This window comes from Mesoplodon mirus (genome assembly GCF_964341445.2).
Source record: "Mesoplodon mirus genome assembly, chromosome: 6".
Classification (NCBI taxonomy): Eukaryota; Metazoa; Chordata; class Mammalia; order Artiodactyla; family Ziphiidae; genus Mesoplodon; species Mesoplodon mirus.
The window spans coordinates 118,223,563-118,241,837 of record NC_138982.1 but is presented as its reverse complement, the minus strand read 5'-3'; the positions used below and the strand labels follow the sequence as shown (position 1 = coordinate 118,241,837).

Here is an 18,275-nt window from a genome sequence, read left to right as displayed (position 1 = left end):
CATTTAAATAAATGTAAATCAAAAGAGTAACATGACTTTTTGCTGTCTGTTATAAGTTGAATTGTGTCCCCCTCCCAAAAAAAGATATGCTGAAGTCCTAACCTTCAGTACCTCAGAGTGTGACCTTATTTGAAAGTTAGGATTGTTGCACATGTAATTAGGTAAAATGAGGTCACAATGGAGTAGAGTGGTTTCTCAATCCAATATTACTGATGTCCTTATAAGAAAACGGCCATCTAAAGATACACTGAGACATGCAGAGAAATGTCATATGATGATAAAGTCATGTTCTGTTACTGAGAGTGGTATGCTAAAATGTCCATCTATGGTTCTGGGTTTTACTGTTTTTCCTGTATGTGTTTTTAAAGCTATGTCAATTTTAGCTTTATATATTTCAAAGCTTTTTTTTAGGCATATGCAAATTTAAGATTGCTATTATCCTTTATTATCATGAAATATTCCTTTTTACATCTAATAATCCTTCTTGCTTCGGAGTCTACTTTGTCACAGGGCCAGAACCAGAGTGCAAAATTTAAGGAGACACTGATTCTCTGGTGTGGACTCTGCACTTGCATTTTTATTTTCTTTCTATTAATTGGTTATTAATAACTTTTATTATATTTTAATTCGGTTGTAAATATTTATATTTAGAGGAGCTCTCTGTTAAGTAAGGAAGTTAATCTCTCTTGTATCTCATGTATGTTTAATATTTCCTCAGTTTGTCATTTGTCTTTTGACTTCATATATATTTATATATGAATAATTTAAAATTCTATATAATGAAATTTCTCTTTTTTTGTATAGTTTTGCTTTACAATTTCTGGGTTTTAAGTTTTAATTTGAAATACCTCTTCAAATCCCAAGTTAATGAATAAAACCACCTATACTTTTTGAATTAAATCTTTCATCCACCTGGAATTTATTTTGATGTTAAAGTAAAATATCTCTATGGTTAACGACATAACCAATTGTTCTAATAAAACTTATTGGATAACCCATCTCTCCCTTTCTCATCATTTTAAAGGAAATGCCACTTTCTTCTTTGGTCTATTTTCTATTTCCTCTATAGTATAAAGTTGTTTTGATTTTTGTAGCTTTGTCATTTATTTTAACATGTGAAAGGGCTTTCTCATTAAGTCTTATTCCTAAATATTCCAAATGAGTTTTATTGTCATTTTGTCAAGTTATAAAATATCCTTCTGGCATTGTATTTGATATTTCATTGAAATTAAAAATATAAGGAGAACTGGCATCTTTAAAATAGTAACTCCCTATCTCACAAATTATGGTCTCTAAATACCAAACCCAAGCAAAAGGTGCAGGGATCCTTGGAGGTATGGCTAATAATAAATATGAGGCAAAAAAAAAGAATAAGGGGATCCTGAGGCATCTTTTCAGAGCAAGTAGCAAGGAAATAAGTAAAGCCTACTAGGGTTGTGGTAAAAGCACTCAACAGTGAATTTTGAAGAGGCTGCCACTGGCCAAAGTTAAGAAAGTCTAAGTATTAAAAGGCTAATAATTAAAATAGATTGGAACATATACCACCACACAACAACAATAACTATAACAACAAATTAACTGGTCACCATTGGAGGATGCAAGTAAGCTAACTGATTATTTTTAAAAGTAGAAAGTAAAGAGAACAAATCAGGGGTTAATCTTGCCTTTTTACATAAACTATGCCACTAGGTAATCAAATAGTAAATGAGAGAAGTTCTTGCTTATAAATATATTACACCTAACAAAGAAGGACAAACAGAATATCATTGTTTTGCAATGCTTAATAAATTAATGAGCTTGGGCATTAATCATCAACTAAAAGGGAGGCAACCAAGTATTATTTGCCTTCCAATAGAAAAACACATGATCAAAGACAAAATAGTCTTGCAAGAACAAAACAAAAAATATCCTAAATTAGATCAAACCTCCATATCCAACTAACAATCTTTACTAGATACACAAAAGGAACAAACATGTTTATACCATAGAGATGCAATCAGCAAAATTCAGACTATACAAAACCTTGGAGGACAATATTTTTTAAACTGCAAGTTGTAGACTTTATTTGAATTCTAAGTCAATGGACCAAACTGGAAAACGATATAATATTTATGAAGCAATTGGAAATCTGAGTACTAACTAGATTCTTAATAGTAGAGAATTATTTTTAATATTTGGGTTTGACAATTGTGTGTGTATTTGGAAATTATTAATTTTTAAATATATTTATTGAAATATTTAAAGATAAAAAATATATCTATTTCCTACTAGTTTCAAACTAATATGGAATGGGGAATGGGTGGAAATAGATACGAAACATGATTAGTCACTAGTTGATAATTATTGAATCTGGATAAAGTACATGTAATTAACTTATTTTACGTATGTTTAAAATTTTCTATAATAAATTTATTGAGTTTTCCTAACCAAGAAGGTTTTATCTTTCATTTACTTAAATATATTGTTCTAGTCTTAGGGGAGTTTGAAAGTTTCTCCTTTTATTTTTAAATTTAATTCTATGGGTTTTACCTTTTTGTTTCTACATTAAACAGGATCTTTCCTGCCATATTTTTCTAACTGGTTATTGTTCGCATATAGGAAAATTATTTGTGCACAATATTATTAAAGGAGCCCCTTATTCAATTCTTATTGTTTCTCACATATTTTTGGTGTGCTGATTTTTCCATGTATATAATTGCTATAGACTGAATGTTTGTGTTTGTGCCCCTACCATGCATATATTAAAACTTAATCCCCAATGTGATGGTATTATGAGGTGGGACCTTAGGAGGTGACTGGATCTTGAGGGTGGAACACTCCTGAATGGGGTTAGTACCCTTATCAAAGAGACTCCAGAGAGTTCCCTTGTCCCTTCCACTCTGTGAAGACACAAAGACAAGACAGATGTCTAGGAACCAGAAAGCAGGTTCTTCCCGGACATCAAATCTGCCAGTGCCTTGATCTTGGACTTCACAGTCTCCAGAACTGTGAGAAGTAAATTTCTGTTGTTTATGAGCTACCCAGTCTGTGGCATTTTGTTACAGTTGTCTGAATTAAGACAATAATTATATAATTAGAAAAGAATCATACATTTTCTTCTTTATTCTTTCTCCAAATTTATACTTCTATTTTATTCTCTTGCACTGGCTGTTAACTCCAGAGCAATGCTCTGTAATAGTTGTAAACGGGTATACTTATTTCATTCTCAGTTTTACTGGTAATAATTCTAAGTTTTGTCTGGTTTATTGTTTGGGATATATATTGTTGATCATGTAAGAAGTATTAATGCCTTCTTATGCCTTTAAGTTTTTATTATGTTTTGCTTTGATCAGAAATATATTTTTAAAAGACAATATGTTACTTATTGGGGACATATGTAATATATATTTCCATTTAAATTCATTTGAAACATATAGGCAATATCCAAAATAATCAAACTAAATAGGAAATACATTTATCAAAGATTCTGAAGTGTAATAGATTCTTTGAAAAAACAACACTGGCATCAGCTTTTTAGTTACAAACCAAATTTATTACTTACCTATACCGTTACATGAAAAATCTTCATGTAATAAATGTTCAGCCCCCAGAAGATAGAAATATATGAAACCATAACACTCTAGTAAAAGAAAAAAAAGTACACATACTCTGGCTCATTAACTGAGATTTGTCCTGTTATGGCATAATTTTAACAAAGGAGTAATTTTTTATGTTCAAATATTATAGTGTTTCATACAGTCTAACAATGTAATGCACAGTAAGTTGTAATTTCAATATACTTACTCTTTTAATGAATGTGCAGAGAACTGGATCGACGTTCCATTGAATGAATTTTTCTTAAACAACAACAAGGGCAATTTGTCCTCTGAATTACATTGATATGTTGTAAGATTTTAATTATTTGGCAATGAGTTTCCTAATGGAGCACATTTCTGAAATAATAATGTGAATTACTGGGATATATAATTAGACAATTTTCACTCTGCCTACTATTTTTAAAGATTACCTACCTCTAATCACTAAATTGAAGGTGAGGTTTAATTTATTAAGAGAATGAATGCTAATTGAGAGCATCATTTTCTTGACTTCTCTTGGCCTTTTATTTTTCTCTCTGTAACTAAGGGGTAGGTCCACCTTGCCCTCTAGGATATTTTCAAGCGATGAACTTCATTTAGTTATCTAATCAAAAAGTCTCTCATAAATAGCTACAACAGCATTAAAAAAAAAAAAAGAAAATCTGACAATGTGCCAGTTTTTAGTCTAGCCCATTTATATGTATAAATATAATAAAAATTGATCTTAAATCTGTCATCTGATATATTTTTTGGTTTTACTGCTTCCTTTGTTGATATAGTTTGCTATATAGATTTTAAAAGTTTAACTTTAAATTATATATACTGACACTCCTCCATGAAAAACTGAAAAAAGGTACATTTTAATTTTATCTCACTTATTCTGAATAACCTATTCCTTTTTCTATAAGTTTTATCAGTTTTTGGTCCTTCAGGAAGTTGCCTTCATAAACTTAAATGCTCTACTTATGTTTCTATTTCTTAAATTCGCCATTTTACATAATACCTATTTACCTATTAACTCCCTGCTAGGAAAAATGAAGAAATCAGTGTATCCACATTTCTTTCCATATCCCTGCCCTCACCCTTATTTCCCAACTCTGGTGTTTTCTGTTCTTAATAACATTACTATACCGCTGAGAAATAACTGGGATAGTCTTACCAGCAATTTTTGTCCCTATTAGCAAGGAGGAAGGGGTGGGTGGCAAGGAGAATGGCAATGACCAGTGCCTGCCACAAATGACTAATCCTCCTGATATGGTTTACACCTCTAGTTCTATCTCTGAAACTTCCACCTCACGCTTTATGATCCAGCAGCCTTCTATGAGATTGCCTTCTGCTTCCACACTCCTTGGTCATTCAGTTCCCTCTTCCTGGAACACCTCCAGCCAACTGCTTCTTATTATCCCATCAACCCATCTCGTGGCTCCCTTTTACTCTTCAAAGTACTGCTTAGACGTATTATCTTCCACTAAGTCTTCTCTTCAAGATAAAATTATACAGCCTTTATTCAATCCTGTTTCTGCCCTATGGCCATACTGCAATTATGTTACACACCATAATAAATTGCATTTATGTGTTTATCTTCTGTCTCTCCTTCTGGTTGTTACTAGTGGCTAACACTGTGCTCAATAAATGTTAACGTGATCATTATACCCAGTAATATTCAGGAACTGAGTGTTTGAATTATGCATTCTTCGTAAAGAAATGGTAGTGAACACTACTCACTATAGGCACACACGCTTTTTATTCTTTACATTATGAAACATTTAAAATATACACGAAAGTGGAGAGCACACATAAAGTACACTAGGGACCAAGAAGCGAGAAAACTCGGGTCTATTTAAGACTAGAACCAGAAAAACAGTTCACAAGTGTCCTAAATGGCCATTGCATGTTAAGGGATTTGTGCATGAAAACAATTCCTGCCACTTATAACTTAATTCAAGAGAAAGCTAAGGTATTTCATTTACGTTTTTCTTTTCAACGGCCCTCTTCAGTGTTAGCAATAGAGGAAAATGTGTCCCTGCTCCTTTGGATAAATCGCATTGACTGAGGATTCCTCGAATTCATTTTTTCCAAAACGAAAGCACAGGAGTGAGGATCGTATCCAAGTTCCAGGGTCGCCAGCCCCTGCCTCCCTCTACGCCCGCACTGTGGCAGGGGCTCTTCTAGGGATGCTGGAGGGAGGGGCGAGGGGGGAGGAATGTTTGGGACACCCCCCCCCCCAATCTGGAATCCAGATCTCAGGCAAACGAGCACGCTTTAAAAGGTAGAAAGAACGAAATAACAAACGCTGGAACCTGGGCCTGGTTAGGGACATCACCCCAAAACGCAATAACTTAATGGTGCTCACTGTCCCTCAGGCGAATGGGGACAGGCCGGAACTACACTTCCCAGAAGGCAAAGCGGCGGGGCAGTGTTAAAAAGACTGTTTTTTACCTCAAGTTGGCTTCAGGTGCTACAGGTTTGCTTAGAAACTCGAGTCGCTCTTGTTAGCGCTCCTCCACTCCAGCCTAATTGGCTCTGTAGTCCGTTGCGTAGGAGGGCGGCTCGGGCGCCCCTGGCAGAGGTTGAATGGGGGCCCTCATGCCCGCGGCCTCACGGTAAATGAAGTCCTTTCTCTGGTCCGAGATGTAGCTTCTCGGGCCGCGTCAGAGCAACAGGACTACATTTCCCAGAGGAGCGCGGGGCTGCCGGGCGGCGTGGGGGCGGTGCCTCACGTCTGGTACAGTCATCCTAAGCCTCTTCGGCGGGACTGTGATGGCCGGAGAGATGACGATCTTAGGTCAGTGACCAGGAGGGTCCTTTGCGCTGTTGCGGGCACCGGAGCGGTTGAGGGAGGCCGGGGTGTTGGGGTCGTTGTTGCATCTGCTGGATCCCGCTGGCGCAGCGGGTAGGGCGCCAGAAAGGTGACTTAGAGGCGGTTTGGGGCTGTTCGTGACGCCGGGCTGGGGGTCGCCTCTAGGAAGGCCCGGGCCGCAGTAGGCCCGGGTAAGGCCGGCGGCGGCCTCTGCATACATCCCAGGGACGTTGGGCCTCGGGAAGGGTTCTTTCCTACGCAACGTCGATTTTTGAATCGTTGGTTGAATTGGGGCCTTTGAGAGGCTGCCAGAATGTGCATCTCCTAGACCCCTAGACCCCTTTGTGGAGGAAGGGGGAGGAGCAGCCGCAGCATCCCGAGCTGTACACTCATGGGATGCTGGATTTTGAGGGAGCCAGATACCTCTTTGATGTATATAGTCCAGTGTTCTTTCCACCAATTCGGGTAGGAATTACCCTCTCCGGAGGAGAAGGTGATGAAATGCTTCCGAAAATGTGTACGTACGGGCAAGAGGAAGGTGGAATTGACACCTGATGTCATTTCATTACGTGTTGATGAGGATGACTTAATAATTAGTAAAGCCGACTCCTACAAATTGGTGTTTTGAGTTGTATGTAACATGGATGAACACAGGTGTATAGCACAGCCTCCCGAAACAAAATGACAGATTAGCTGTAAATACGAATTGACTTCTTTCTCCATCACTTATGTTTACAGTCTGCGTGGCGTTTGTTTGTATTTGGCTTTTTCAGCAATGAATATTTATTGAACAGTCTTCTACCGGCTAGGAACCATTGGTGCAGGGGATACAGCGTGACTGAAACCTGACTTCAAAGAGCTTCCATTTATGTTATCATCAGGGTTACACACTTTTAATTCTTCTCCGAAATATCACCTCTGCAAGATGTCCTTAATTCGTATTTAATACAGAAAAAGTTAACTATGTTCTGTTATGAAGGGACCGTTTAAAAATATCTAAGCAACTTCTAAAATTATTTTAATCCAGTGTATCCATTTCATCCTTTTGAAAGGAAAAAAGAGAGGGGGGATAAAGAGTTTCACCCTTACAATAACAGAGCTTTTGCTGTGGAAATTTTAATGCTAGTTTCTTTTTAATAATGATATCTAAAGCTAATTATAAAACTATAAAATCTAAATATCATTTGATCAAGAATTGGATTATATTCTAGCTTTTGCTCCAGATGAATGACTTCTCCTGTCAGCATTAGCACAATTATTATCGAAATGTTTTTATTTTTTATTCCTTTACTCACCCATAAGTGAAGCACACAAACATACAGGGGTTTTTTTGTTTGTTTGTTTTTGTTGTTACTTCATTTTAATTATATTATAGTCAGTTTGCATTATGAAAAACTTGATGTTTGAGAAATGTTATCGTGAGTACTATAAAAGAAAATATTTGGAGAGTATTTTTAGTCTAGTATGGAAGCGTGATAGTAAAGGGATTTTACTGTCGTAATTTTGCACATTGTACTAGTTTGATAAGACGCAACTTGTAATTTGCCTGTATTTCAGGATCAGCTGTTCTGACTCTCCTGTTGGCTGGCTATTTCACGCAACAGTATTTACCACTGCCTACTCCTAAGGTGATTGGAATTGACCTTGGCACTACCTACTGTTCAGTTGGGGTGTTTTTTCCTGGAACAGGAAAAGTAAAGGTCATTCCAGATGAAAATGGGCACGTCAGCCTACCCAGCATGGTGTCCTTTACTGACAGCGATGTTTATGTGGGGTATGAAAGCTTAGAGCTGGCCGACTCAAATCCTCAGAACACAATATATGACGCGAAAAGATTCATAGGCAAGATTTTTACCCCAGAAGAGCTAGAAGCTGAAATTGGCAGATACCCATTTAAGGTAAGTGAAGCCAAAATCTATTTTAACTTTAATTCAACATACTGTTTCAATTACTGCTTTGGCTTCAAGTCACAAAACATTCTATTTCAACAGACTCAGTTTGCCTGGAAGTTATATTATCTCATATAACAAACAATCCCACAGCAGCTCCAGGGTTAGCTAATTCAGTGGTCCCGCAGTATTACTGAGGACTTAGGACATTACTATCTCCTCACTCTGCTGTCCTCAGAATGTCTGCACAGCTCTTTCATTGTAGCCGGAGGCTAACGAAGCCCCATGTACCTGTAGATGGGTGGATGGATAAACAGATATTCTTCCTGTGTTTGTGTGTATACATATTTATATACATAAAAAGAGATCATACTAGGCATGCTGTGTAATGACTTATTTGAAACTCATCAGTATATCATGGACAGTTAGTCAGTGGGCTTACATCATTATCTTTCATGGTTGTGTGAAAGGACTGTTCCGCCAATTAATTGTCCAGTCTCTGTCAGTGTAAGTTTTATTTGTTCCCTGGTTTTCCACTATTATTGGAGCTTCAGTGAATATCCTTGTATATGTATGTTTTTACACTTCTCTCATAATTTCCTAAATTTGAATTCAAGAACTGGAATTGATAGGCCAAATGATTGCATGTTTTTAAGTGTTTTGATCTGTATTGCCAAATTGTGCACCGAAAAGTTTATGTGCCCTTATCTATTTTTTAGGCTGCCTATATCTTCACTAGTTTTGTTTTTCAGTCTTTGCCAATAGATAAATAAAAAAATGGTATCTTGTATTAATTTGCATTCCTGTGATTTCTGTTGAGGTCAGACTTTTAAAAAATGTGTTTATTGGCATTTTAATTTTCTTTAGTGATCCACTTCTTACCCTTTGTCATGTTTTCTTTTGGGGTGTTTATCTTTCCCTTAATGACTATAAAATACCTTTGTGATGTGTTTTCAGTATTTTTTCCTTTTTTTAAAAAAATGACGTATAATTTTATTTTTGAACTGTCAAGACTTAAATTTTTATGTGGTAAAATCATCTCTTAATAATTTTTGTAAAATGTTTTTGGACTCTTACCATGCTTACAGTGACCTTTCCCATCCTATCCACTTGTATTTTTTTTCTAATGCTTTTATATAAGTATTTGTAGGTTTAGGTTTTGCTGGGGTTTTTTTTTTTCTTTAAACATTTAAATGTTTATTCCATGTAGGGTTTTCTTCCCCCCCCCCCTTTTGGTTAATTATGAAGTGAGATTCTAAGTAAATAGATTTTAAAATAGTGGCATCAGTGCTACTTATTGATTACTGCATCATAAAAATTCTCAAATTTTTATTCATTTTCAAAGGAGCAACAAAGCAATCTCTCCAGGCATTTCTTAGGTTTACTTCTTTGTTCTCTTTTAGCTTCTTTCTTAAGACCCTTTACTAATTCGTAATTTTTCTTATGTAATGATAAAATCATATAAAGCTATACAGTTTCCTCTAAATTACAGCTTTGGGTACATTACTTATTGATCCAAGGGTTATTTTAAAGGTTTTTGTTTGTTTGTTTTAAGTTTCTAAGTGATCTGATATTTTTGTTGTTTCTGTTTCATGATCACTCTGAAGGTACTGGTATATTTGGGTCTTATTTTAAGGACCTTATTTTAAGTGTTCATAGCTTGTTTTTGTTTTCCCCAGACAGGTAAAATACTTTTTGGAAGGTCAGATTTTCTTAATTGAAAACTAATTATGTAGTCTTGAATGATTGGGGTAAACTTCTTATAATTTCTTAGAACAGACTAATTTTCTTTTACTATTGATGTTAATACAAACTATTGGTGAAACTAGTATGTTTTAGAATTAGTCTAATTTTTTAAATGTACAAATGTACAACTACATTAGCAGGAAAAAGATGCTAATACATGTTTCCATGGAAACAAGAATGTGATATTTGATTCTTAGATAAGAACATAATGAAGTACTAAAATTATTCTTGTTAATATGTACCAGAACATTCTTTCAATTATCTATTACTTTTGGAAATAAATTAATTTTTTAAAAAAGAAGATCTTGAGTCACAAACATGAGTTAGCCACTGTTATTCCTTCTATTTCATCATTCATCTTTTTCTTTCATTTAACAGATATATATTGAGAATCTTCTATGTTTCAATTATATGCTTAGTAATGAATTTTATTTTTCTGCTCTTATTGAGAACTGTGGAGTGGATTCATTTTACAGCTTTTAAAGTATGACTTTTAATAACCTCTAATCTTAGTAAATGCACTTGCTAGATAACAAATGAATTTTATGACCCTTTAAAGGTAAGTTTTGATTGAATACATTCCTTATGTATGTGTGTTAGCGTATGTGTATGTACGTATATGTAGATATATACACACACAGTTTTATATATATATTTTTTTATCTTTGCAAATCTTATTCACAGGTTTTAAACAAAAATGGAATGGTTGAGTTTTCTGTGACAAGTAATGAGACCATCACCGTTTCCCCAGAATATGTTGGCTCTAGACTGTTGTTGAAATTAAAGGAAATGGCAGAGGAATATCTTGGAATGCCAGTTGCCAATGCTGTTATTTCTGTACCAGCAGAATTTGATCTAAAACAGAGAAATTCAACAATTCAAGCTGCTAACCTTGCAGGTAATATCACTTGCCTGAGTACATTTTGCTCAAAATTTTGTTAGGCTGAAAATCTGTAGTAATGTGTATCATTTTGCAAACCACCTAACTAGGCACCTAGACAAACTATATGGTTGATAAATCAGATGGATTTTTATATAGGTTTACAAACAATTTAGAAATCTCCATGGTACAATGTAAAATGTGTGTATTATGACAGCAGCCTATGAGGCATATGAGAAAGGCTGAGAAAGAACATGGACACATGTTAGCAATGAGGAATTTTTTCTTCTAAAATTCTTTTAGTGTTAAGATGAATATAATATAATGTTTTTTAAAAATCTGAGGTGGGAGAAAATTCGTTCAACACCATTCAGCAAGTATTAAGTGCCTAGGTAAACAAAACAGATAAATCCGTTTTCTCATGGAGCTTATATTCTATTGGAGGGAACAGAAAGTCAGCATTGAAGATAAGTATATTACAGCGTTTCTTACTTAGCATTATTAACATTTGGGGCTGGATTATTCTTTGCTGTGGGGAACTGTCCTGTGTATTATAGGGTATTTTGCAGCACCCCTGGCCTGTACACACTAGAAGGTAGTGGCACTCTCCCCACCAAGTAGTGATAATTTTATGTCTCCAGACAATGCCAGCTGTTCCCAGAGGAACAAAATGACCTCTGGTTGAGAGCCTTGGTACAATGTATGTCAGAAAGTAACGTGCTGTAGAAAAAAAGACAGGATAAGGGGAGAGGGTGGGTGATCAGAGAATAGGGGGATTTGCAGGTTTCAAAGAGAGCGGTCAGGTAGACCTCATTGAGAAAGTGACATTTAAGCAGATTTGAAGGAAGCAAGGTAGTGAGCTAAGCAGATATATGGAGGAACTGTGTTGTAGGAGAGAGAGTGCCAGTGTAGCAGCCATAAAATGAGAATTTGCTGGCACATAAGAAGATAGGAAGTTGGCCAGTGTGGCCAGAGCAGAGTGAGTGATGAAGTCAGAGAGCTCAGGGGAAGGGTATTACGGTCTTTGAATAAATTCTTCAGAGTTTGACTAGTTTCTATGGCTTGTGATACATAAAGCCATACTACTTTCATGGCCGCTAATTATGTGTGGCAGTTAGTTTAAAGCAGGAGTTTTGCTCAAGGAAATCTGATCTTTTGCTTGCACATTTACTGTTTAACTTTACCTTGAAGTCAGATTTTGCTGTATATTTCAGATTTGCATTCAAGTGTCTTACATTTTAAGTACTTTTTAAAAGTGTCATTGTAGTTATTGGAGCCTATCATCTGGATTTTTCATTTTATTATCATTTCTCCTCTGTTTATTCATGTGTTCTTTTTATCAAAAAGTCATTTTTAAAAGAAGAGCACACTAAGCTTACCTCATTTCTATAGCAATTCGTTATAGTGCATAATGACTAAAGTTTATTTGCTCATATATTCCCAAGTAAAATAGGAAAATTAGAAGAGGCTGAGAGATTTTTAAAAATTAAGTGTTAATAAAGAATAGAATGATGTATTCCATTGAATCTGGGCCTTTCTTTCTTTATATTGTAATCTTCTTTTAGAATAATTTTAATGACACCCATTTAGAAGAACGTATATTTATCCTTCCCATGTCATTATTTTTTTTTATTATTAGTTTCTGCTTTATAACAAAGTGAATCAATCATACATATACATCTGTTCCCACATCCCTTCCCTCTTGCCCCATGTCATTATTTTTATTGGGTCTGTGACTGTGTACTCAGTGGAGTTCACATCAGAGAAGATACTAACGTGTTGTAAGATTAAGTGAGAAGAAATTTCTTAATAGTGTCCTCTCATGATTGTTCTTCCCTCCAACCAATTTTTTAGGGCTGAAGATCTTAAGAGTAATAAATGAACCCACAGCAGCAGCTATGGCCTATGGTCTCCACAAAGCTGATGTCTTTCACGTCTTGGTGATAGATTTGGGCGGAGGAACTCTAGATGTGTCATTGCTGAATAAACAAGGAGGAATGTTTTTAACCCGAGCGATGTCTGGTAAGAAAAATAGAGGGAGCATTAAAGAGATTGAGGCACGTTAACATATCTAATGTGTAAAGTGTTCATTTAAAAAATATTCCGTATTCTTTGCGTTCATTTTGGTAATCTTCTGTACATGTAATCTTATGCCACCACTTATTGTATTTATAGCAAAAAGTTAAGTCTCAAAAAATAACTGGACATCCTGTAAGTCAAATAAATATACTGCCATTTGTAGCTAACTGAGCCAGTAGTTTTCACCTCCATGGTAAAGGGAACAGAAGGAAAGAAATTATTTTAAAATGAAGGACGATCAGTTTATTTCATTTAATAAGCTGTTTCACAAAATAGATATCTTTAGGAAATCTAATAATAGTATTTTGCATTCTATATGTTTTTTTAAGGTTAATTTAGTTTTAGGAGTTAAGCCTGTGGAGCTTAAGTTACAGGTGGCCTAACTGGACTCCATTTAGGACCAAGTTCAGTGGTGGGCATTTATATTGCATTACTCTTTTCATAATTAAATTATTTTTTCTACTTTTCAGCTCTTAATCATTTAAACAAAAGGATTTTTTTAAAAAGAGAAAATGCTTACTGGTACTTTTTAATTAAAAGAAGGACTTCCTTCTGTTGAAAATAATGGCATTTAGTGTTTTTAAATTGCTGCTTAAAAGCCGGTCGGTGTTCTCAATTTCTTACTTTCTGCAAAAGTATTTGATATCACTGAGATACTTCCTATTACATCATTTAAACCCGGATGTGCACTGTGTTTTAATAGTACACATTTGAATTAAAATCATTTTAATCCAGTTATTTTTAATCAGTCTTTGTATGAATAAAATCTTAATACATTAAATAAGGACTTATTATTCCCAGAATATCATTTATACATACATACTGCACAGACACACGTATATATGTACACACATACACATATATTCATAACTATAACATAAACTTTTTAATTTTTAACTTAGGAAACAATAAACTTGGAGGACAAGACTTCAATCAAAGATTGCTTCAGTACTTATATAAACAGATCTATCAAACATATGGCTTCCTACCCTCCAGGAAAGAGGAAATCCACAGATTAAGACAAGCTGTAGAAATGGTCAAATTAAACCTGACTCTTCATCAGACTGCCCAGATGTCGGTATTACTAACGGTGGAGGAAAAGGACGGGAAGGAACCTCAGAGTAGTGACACTGAACCGCCAAAGGACGAACTTTCCCCAGCAGACAGCCCCCATGTGAACAGCATGTTTGGAGCTAGCCTTCCTGAGAAGAAAATTGGAGAAAGTCAGGTTTTATTTGAAACAGAAGTATCACGGAAGCTCTTTGACACCCTTAATGACGATCTTTTCCAGAAAATACTAGTACCCATTCAGCAAGTGTTAGAAGAAGGCCACCTGGAAAAAACTGAGATTGATGAGGTGGTTTTGGTTGGGGGCTCAACTCGAATTCCTCGAATCCGCCAAGTCATTCAAGAGTTCTTTGGAAAGGATCCCAACACGTCTGTAGACCCTGACTTGGCAGTGGTGACAGGGGTGGCTATCCAAGCAGGGATTGATGGAGGCTCTTGGCCTCTCCAAGTCAGTGCGTTAGAAATTCCCAATAAGCATTTACAAAAGACCAACTTCAACTGAATTATGGAGGGATGGTCATTTGAGATCTTGTCTGATGATCTCTTCCTATTTATCAGACCACCTCTGTCCACTAAATCAAGTCTCTAAAATATCTCACACATTTACCTAAAAGGTAACATTTATATATATGAAATTTGACAGAACATTTTGTTTTAGAATCGAATGTGGCCAGATTGATCCTTGATTTTGGAGAGATCCCATTTCAACAAATACTTCTAAAGTGAAAGAATTGAGGTAAAACTCTTACAGGAGCATAGGTGACTGTATTTTCTGGATTCTGGAAGTAGATATCCATGTGCACTTAAAACTATCTTCTATAAACATTGCCTAGTGCCAATTATAGGATTCTCAGTTCTTACTAAATTGTATTAGCAGGAGCTGGTAATTTATTTACTTGGTTATCACATGTAACTCTTAAATTTGAACTATACTTGAAGGACAGTGTTGATGTCAGGTACTTACAGTGGCTGGGAGATAGCAGTGTTATTAATATAAGCTGCATATATAATATTCAATAACTGCCATATATAACAAAATTACTTTCACAAACTCAGTATCCCATTTTGTGTCCTATTCCTATAACCTGCATTCTCCAGATTTTCAAAATATATTTATTGGATCAATTTATTTTCTTTCTAAAATAGCTACAGATTTATTCAAATGTTTCATTGCCAATTTATATTTTAGTTCCTTCATCTGCTATGTGTCATTCTCTGCTTGGATTTCCATGATTCTGCATGGTTTGAAAACAATAGAGAATTATTAATTACATTTTAAAAATGTGTTAATGTCACAATAAAGCCGTCATTACTATAAATGTTTTTTGTTATTTAAGACCTTTGTAGACATTGATAAACAGCAGTAATTAGGTGCAGTATTTATTTTATGTTTTTGTTTTCGTTTCATTGTTTATTTTCAGTAAGCCCTGGAGAATTTAGCTTGCATTTGATTCAGTTTTACTGAGATTTTTCCCCGTATTTAGTTTTTTTTTTTTTGCTGTACGCGGGCCTCTCACTGCTGTGGCCTCTCCCGTTGCGGAGCACAGGCTCCGGACACACAGGCTCCGCGGCCATGGCTCGCGGGCCCAGCCGCTCCGCGGCATGTGGGATCTTCCGGGATCGGGGCACGAACCCGTGTCCCCTGCATCGGCAGGCGGACTCTCAACCACTGCGCCACCAGGGAAGCCCCCGTATTTAGTTTTGAATGAGGAAAATTGTACTCATTTGTAAAAACCTTGTTATTGTTTCCTACCATCATTTAAAAATAACCAGACTTGGGACTGTTTTTAGCCTTAAGGTTAGTGTGTGATGAGAGCAAAAAGTTTGTGAATACTGGAAATAATGTGGAAATCTAATGTGGAAGACAATGAAAAAAATGTCCACAAATCCGTATTTGTAGTAGTTTTGGTTTGTTTCCTTTTAGAAAAGATGCAGGAACCAAGAAGGAAAATATAGTAGTTTTATTTATGTGATGCCCCTATTAATTTGAAGATTTTCTTTTTCCTTAATAGAGGCTACTTCTTATCGATATTCAAAAATTAAACTCTGGTCAGCAGTTTTGCTAATATAAAATATGTCTGCTTTGTCCATTGCTGAATTTGAAAGGATGTTGAATTTCCAACCACTGAAAAAGAAATAAGCAAACTCATTTCAGCAACATCAAAACATTTCTGCTTCTCATAGTAAAAATCTGAGTGTTTTTTGCAGATCCTAAAAAAAAAAAAAGTTTCTTAGCAATGAAATTGCTGTTAAAACAATTTCAATCAAATACTTTTGTGTACAGAAAATGCCTGTAGTAGGTAAATAGAAAAATATAAAATGTTGACATGTTTTATTTTAGAACTAAATGGAGAAATGCCAAAGAGGAATCCTTCACTGCGTTATGAAGCTATTCAAGTGTTCTTTTGGACTTTATAAAAATCTTTACTAGATTTTAAAATTGAAAAATATCTTTTTGCAAAGGTCTTTAAAAGTGTTCAATTTATCAAAATCTCCATAGATAGTAACCAGCTTTAACCTAAAGCATTTTAAGATTTTTTTTTTTAAAGCTTGAATTTCTCCAGTCTATGAGATAGTTCAGGACAATCTGTTAACAGTCCTTAGAGGAAACAATTTGCAAAACACGGCAGCTAATCTCATACTCTAAAATTGGAATTTAAATAATTTGATTGTTTCTGAAAAATAGGCAGTGTTGGAGTTGGGGGACATTAGTTTAGCATATTAGAAAAGCATAACTATTCTCTAGTATAGTTATACCTTTAAAATAAGTAATGTCTTCAATCATATTAGGGGGCTATATATAAATAGTCTTGAAATCAATGTAGTTTATTTATTTAAAAGGTAAAAATGCATTCTGAAAGGGATCATTTATGCATAATAATCTGAAGACATTTTTCATAAACAATACATTTTGGTTGTACATCTTGCTAGTGTTTTTTGAAGTACATAACTTTTAAAATATTAACTGTTGTATGATTAGAATATGTGAATGAATAATTTATTTTGTGTCAGGAATGTTTTGGTATTTACTGTGTTTTCACTGGACCACTTATGTATCAGCAGATACTGTTGTGTATAACATGTTCTGAAGATCCTAGTTATTGTGCATAACAGATTGTGCCTCTTAGATTTGTGTGTATACAGGTATTTCACATTTTAATGTAAATAAATACCACTTTGCAGTTTGTTTTTTAAATTGTGTCCTTTATTTTCTGTTCTGGACTATGCCCAGAGTACATTTGTGAGGTATGTAAATAAGAAAGGAAATGGGAATAGAGCTGATCTGATGCTCACGGCATGTGACCTCAGCAGCTATTACCTAATTCCCTACATCCTGAATGTCCCTGGAATTGCTTACTTTTCTACTTACTTCTTTCTTTTTTTAAAATTAATTTTTATTGGAGTATAGTTGCTTTACAATGTTTTGTTAGTTTCTGCTGTACAGCGAAGTGAATCAGCTATACATATACATATATCCCCTCTTATTTGGATTTCCTTCCCATTTAGGTCACCACAGGGGATTAAGTAGAGTTCCCTGCGCTGTACAGTAGGTTCTCATTAGTTATCTATTTTATACATAGTAATGTATATGTGTCAATCCCAATCTCCCAGTTCATCCACCCCTCCTTCCCCACTTGGTCTCCATATGTTTGTTCTCTACGTCTGTGTCTCTATTTCTGCTTTGCAGATACGTTCATCTGTATCATTTTTCTGGATTCCACATATAAGCGATATACGATATTTGTTTTTCTAGATAAGTTTTGGCTCCGTTATAGTCAGAAGCCATGAATTGGTATTCAGAATTTTGAGTATACTGTTCGTGATACAGGAAATGTCTCTTCTAAATTAAATATGTCAAAGAAATATGTCATAGAGTGAAATATTTCTTTAATTTAGAAGAGACATTTCCTGTATCACGAACAGTATACTCAAAATTCTGAATACCAATTCATGGCTTCTGACTATAACGGAGCCAAAACTAATCTAGTTAGTTAATAATCCTGCATAATAGACTACTGTAATCCTTTGGTTGGTGATTAATACTTTATAATTCTCTAATAAAGTTGATTCTTTGGGCAAGAAACTCAATACAATTTTTTTTAAAGTTCATTTGATAAATGTAGTCTTTTCAAATGAGCCCTTAAATAAAAACAGTAGATTTGACTCTCCAATCACTAGTTCCTGTGATTCCTTCATAGTTATTTTAACTACTGCTGCTGGGAGATTCAAGATATATG

The 18,275-nt window shown here is 35.0% G+C and overlaps 1 protein-coding gene and 1 long non-coding RNA gene across 3 annotated transcripts in view; one reads left to right on the top strand and one right to left on the bottom strand.

Annotated features, from left to right (window-relative positions):
• LOC309806076 overlaps positions 1-6,147 on the bottom strand; it is a 75,340-nt gene extending 69,193 nt beyond the window's left edge. The window contains exon 1 of the long non-coding RNA XR_014294341.1: positions 6,015-6,147. This is a non-coding gene — a long non-coding RNA (uncharacterized lncRNA). The remainder of the gene's footprint in view (positions 1-6,014) is intronic.
• Positions 6,148-6,265: 118 nt separating this feature from the next.
• On the top strand, positions 6,266-17,233 carry HSPA13 (heat shock protein family A (Hsp70) member 13). 2 transcript variants are annotated; one of them, XM_082624483.1, is made up of 6 exons: positions 6,345-6,360; positions 7,149-7,313; positions 7,933-8,273; positions 10,695-10,908; positions 12,745-12,912; positions 13,872-17,233. In XM_082624483.1, exons 2-6 carry the CDS (start codon positions 7,244-7,246, stop codon positions 14,537-14,539), a joined length of 1,461 nt encoding a protein of 486 aa, XP_082480609.1. In that variant the 5' UTR covers positions 6,345-6,360; positions 7,149-7,243; the 3' UTR covers positions 14,540-17,233. The 2 variants fall into 2 exon arrangements, with proteins under 2 accessions (XP_082480610.1, XP_082480609.1); XM_082624484.1 differs by lacking the exon at positions 7,149-7,313 and having other exon boundaries at positions 6,266-6,360.
• The last annotated feature ends 1,042 nt before the right edge of the window (positions 17,234-18,275 follow it).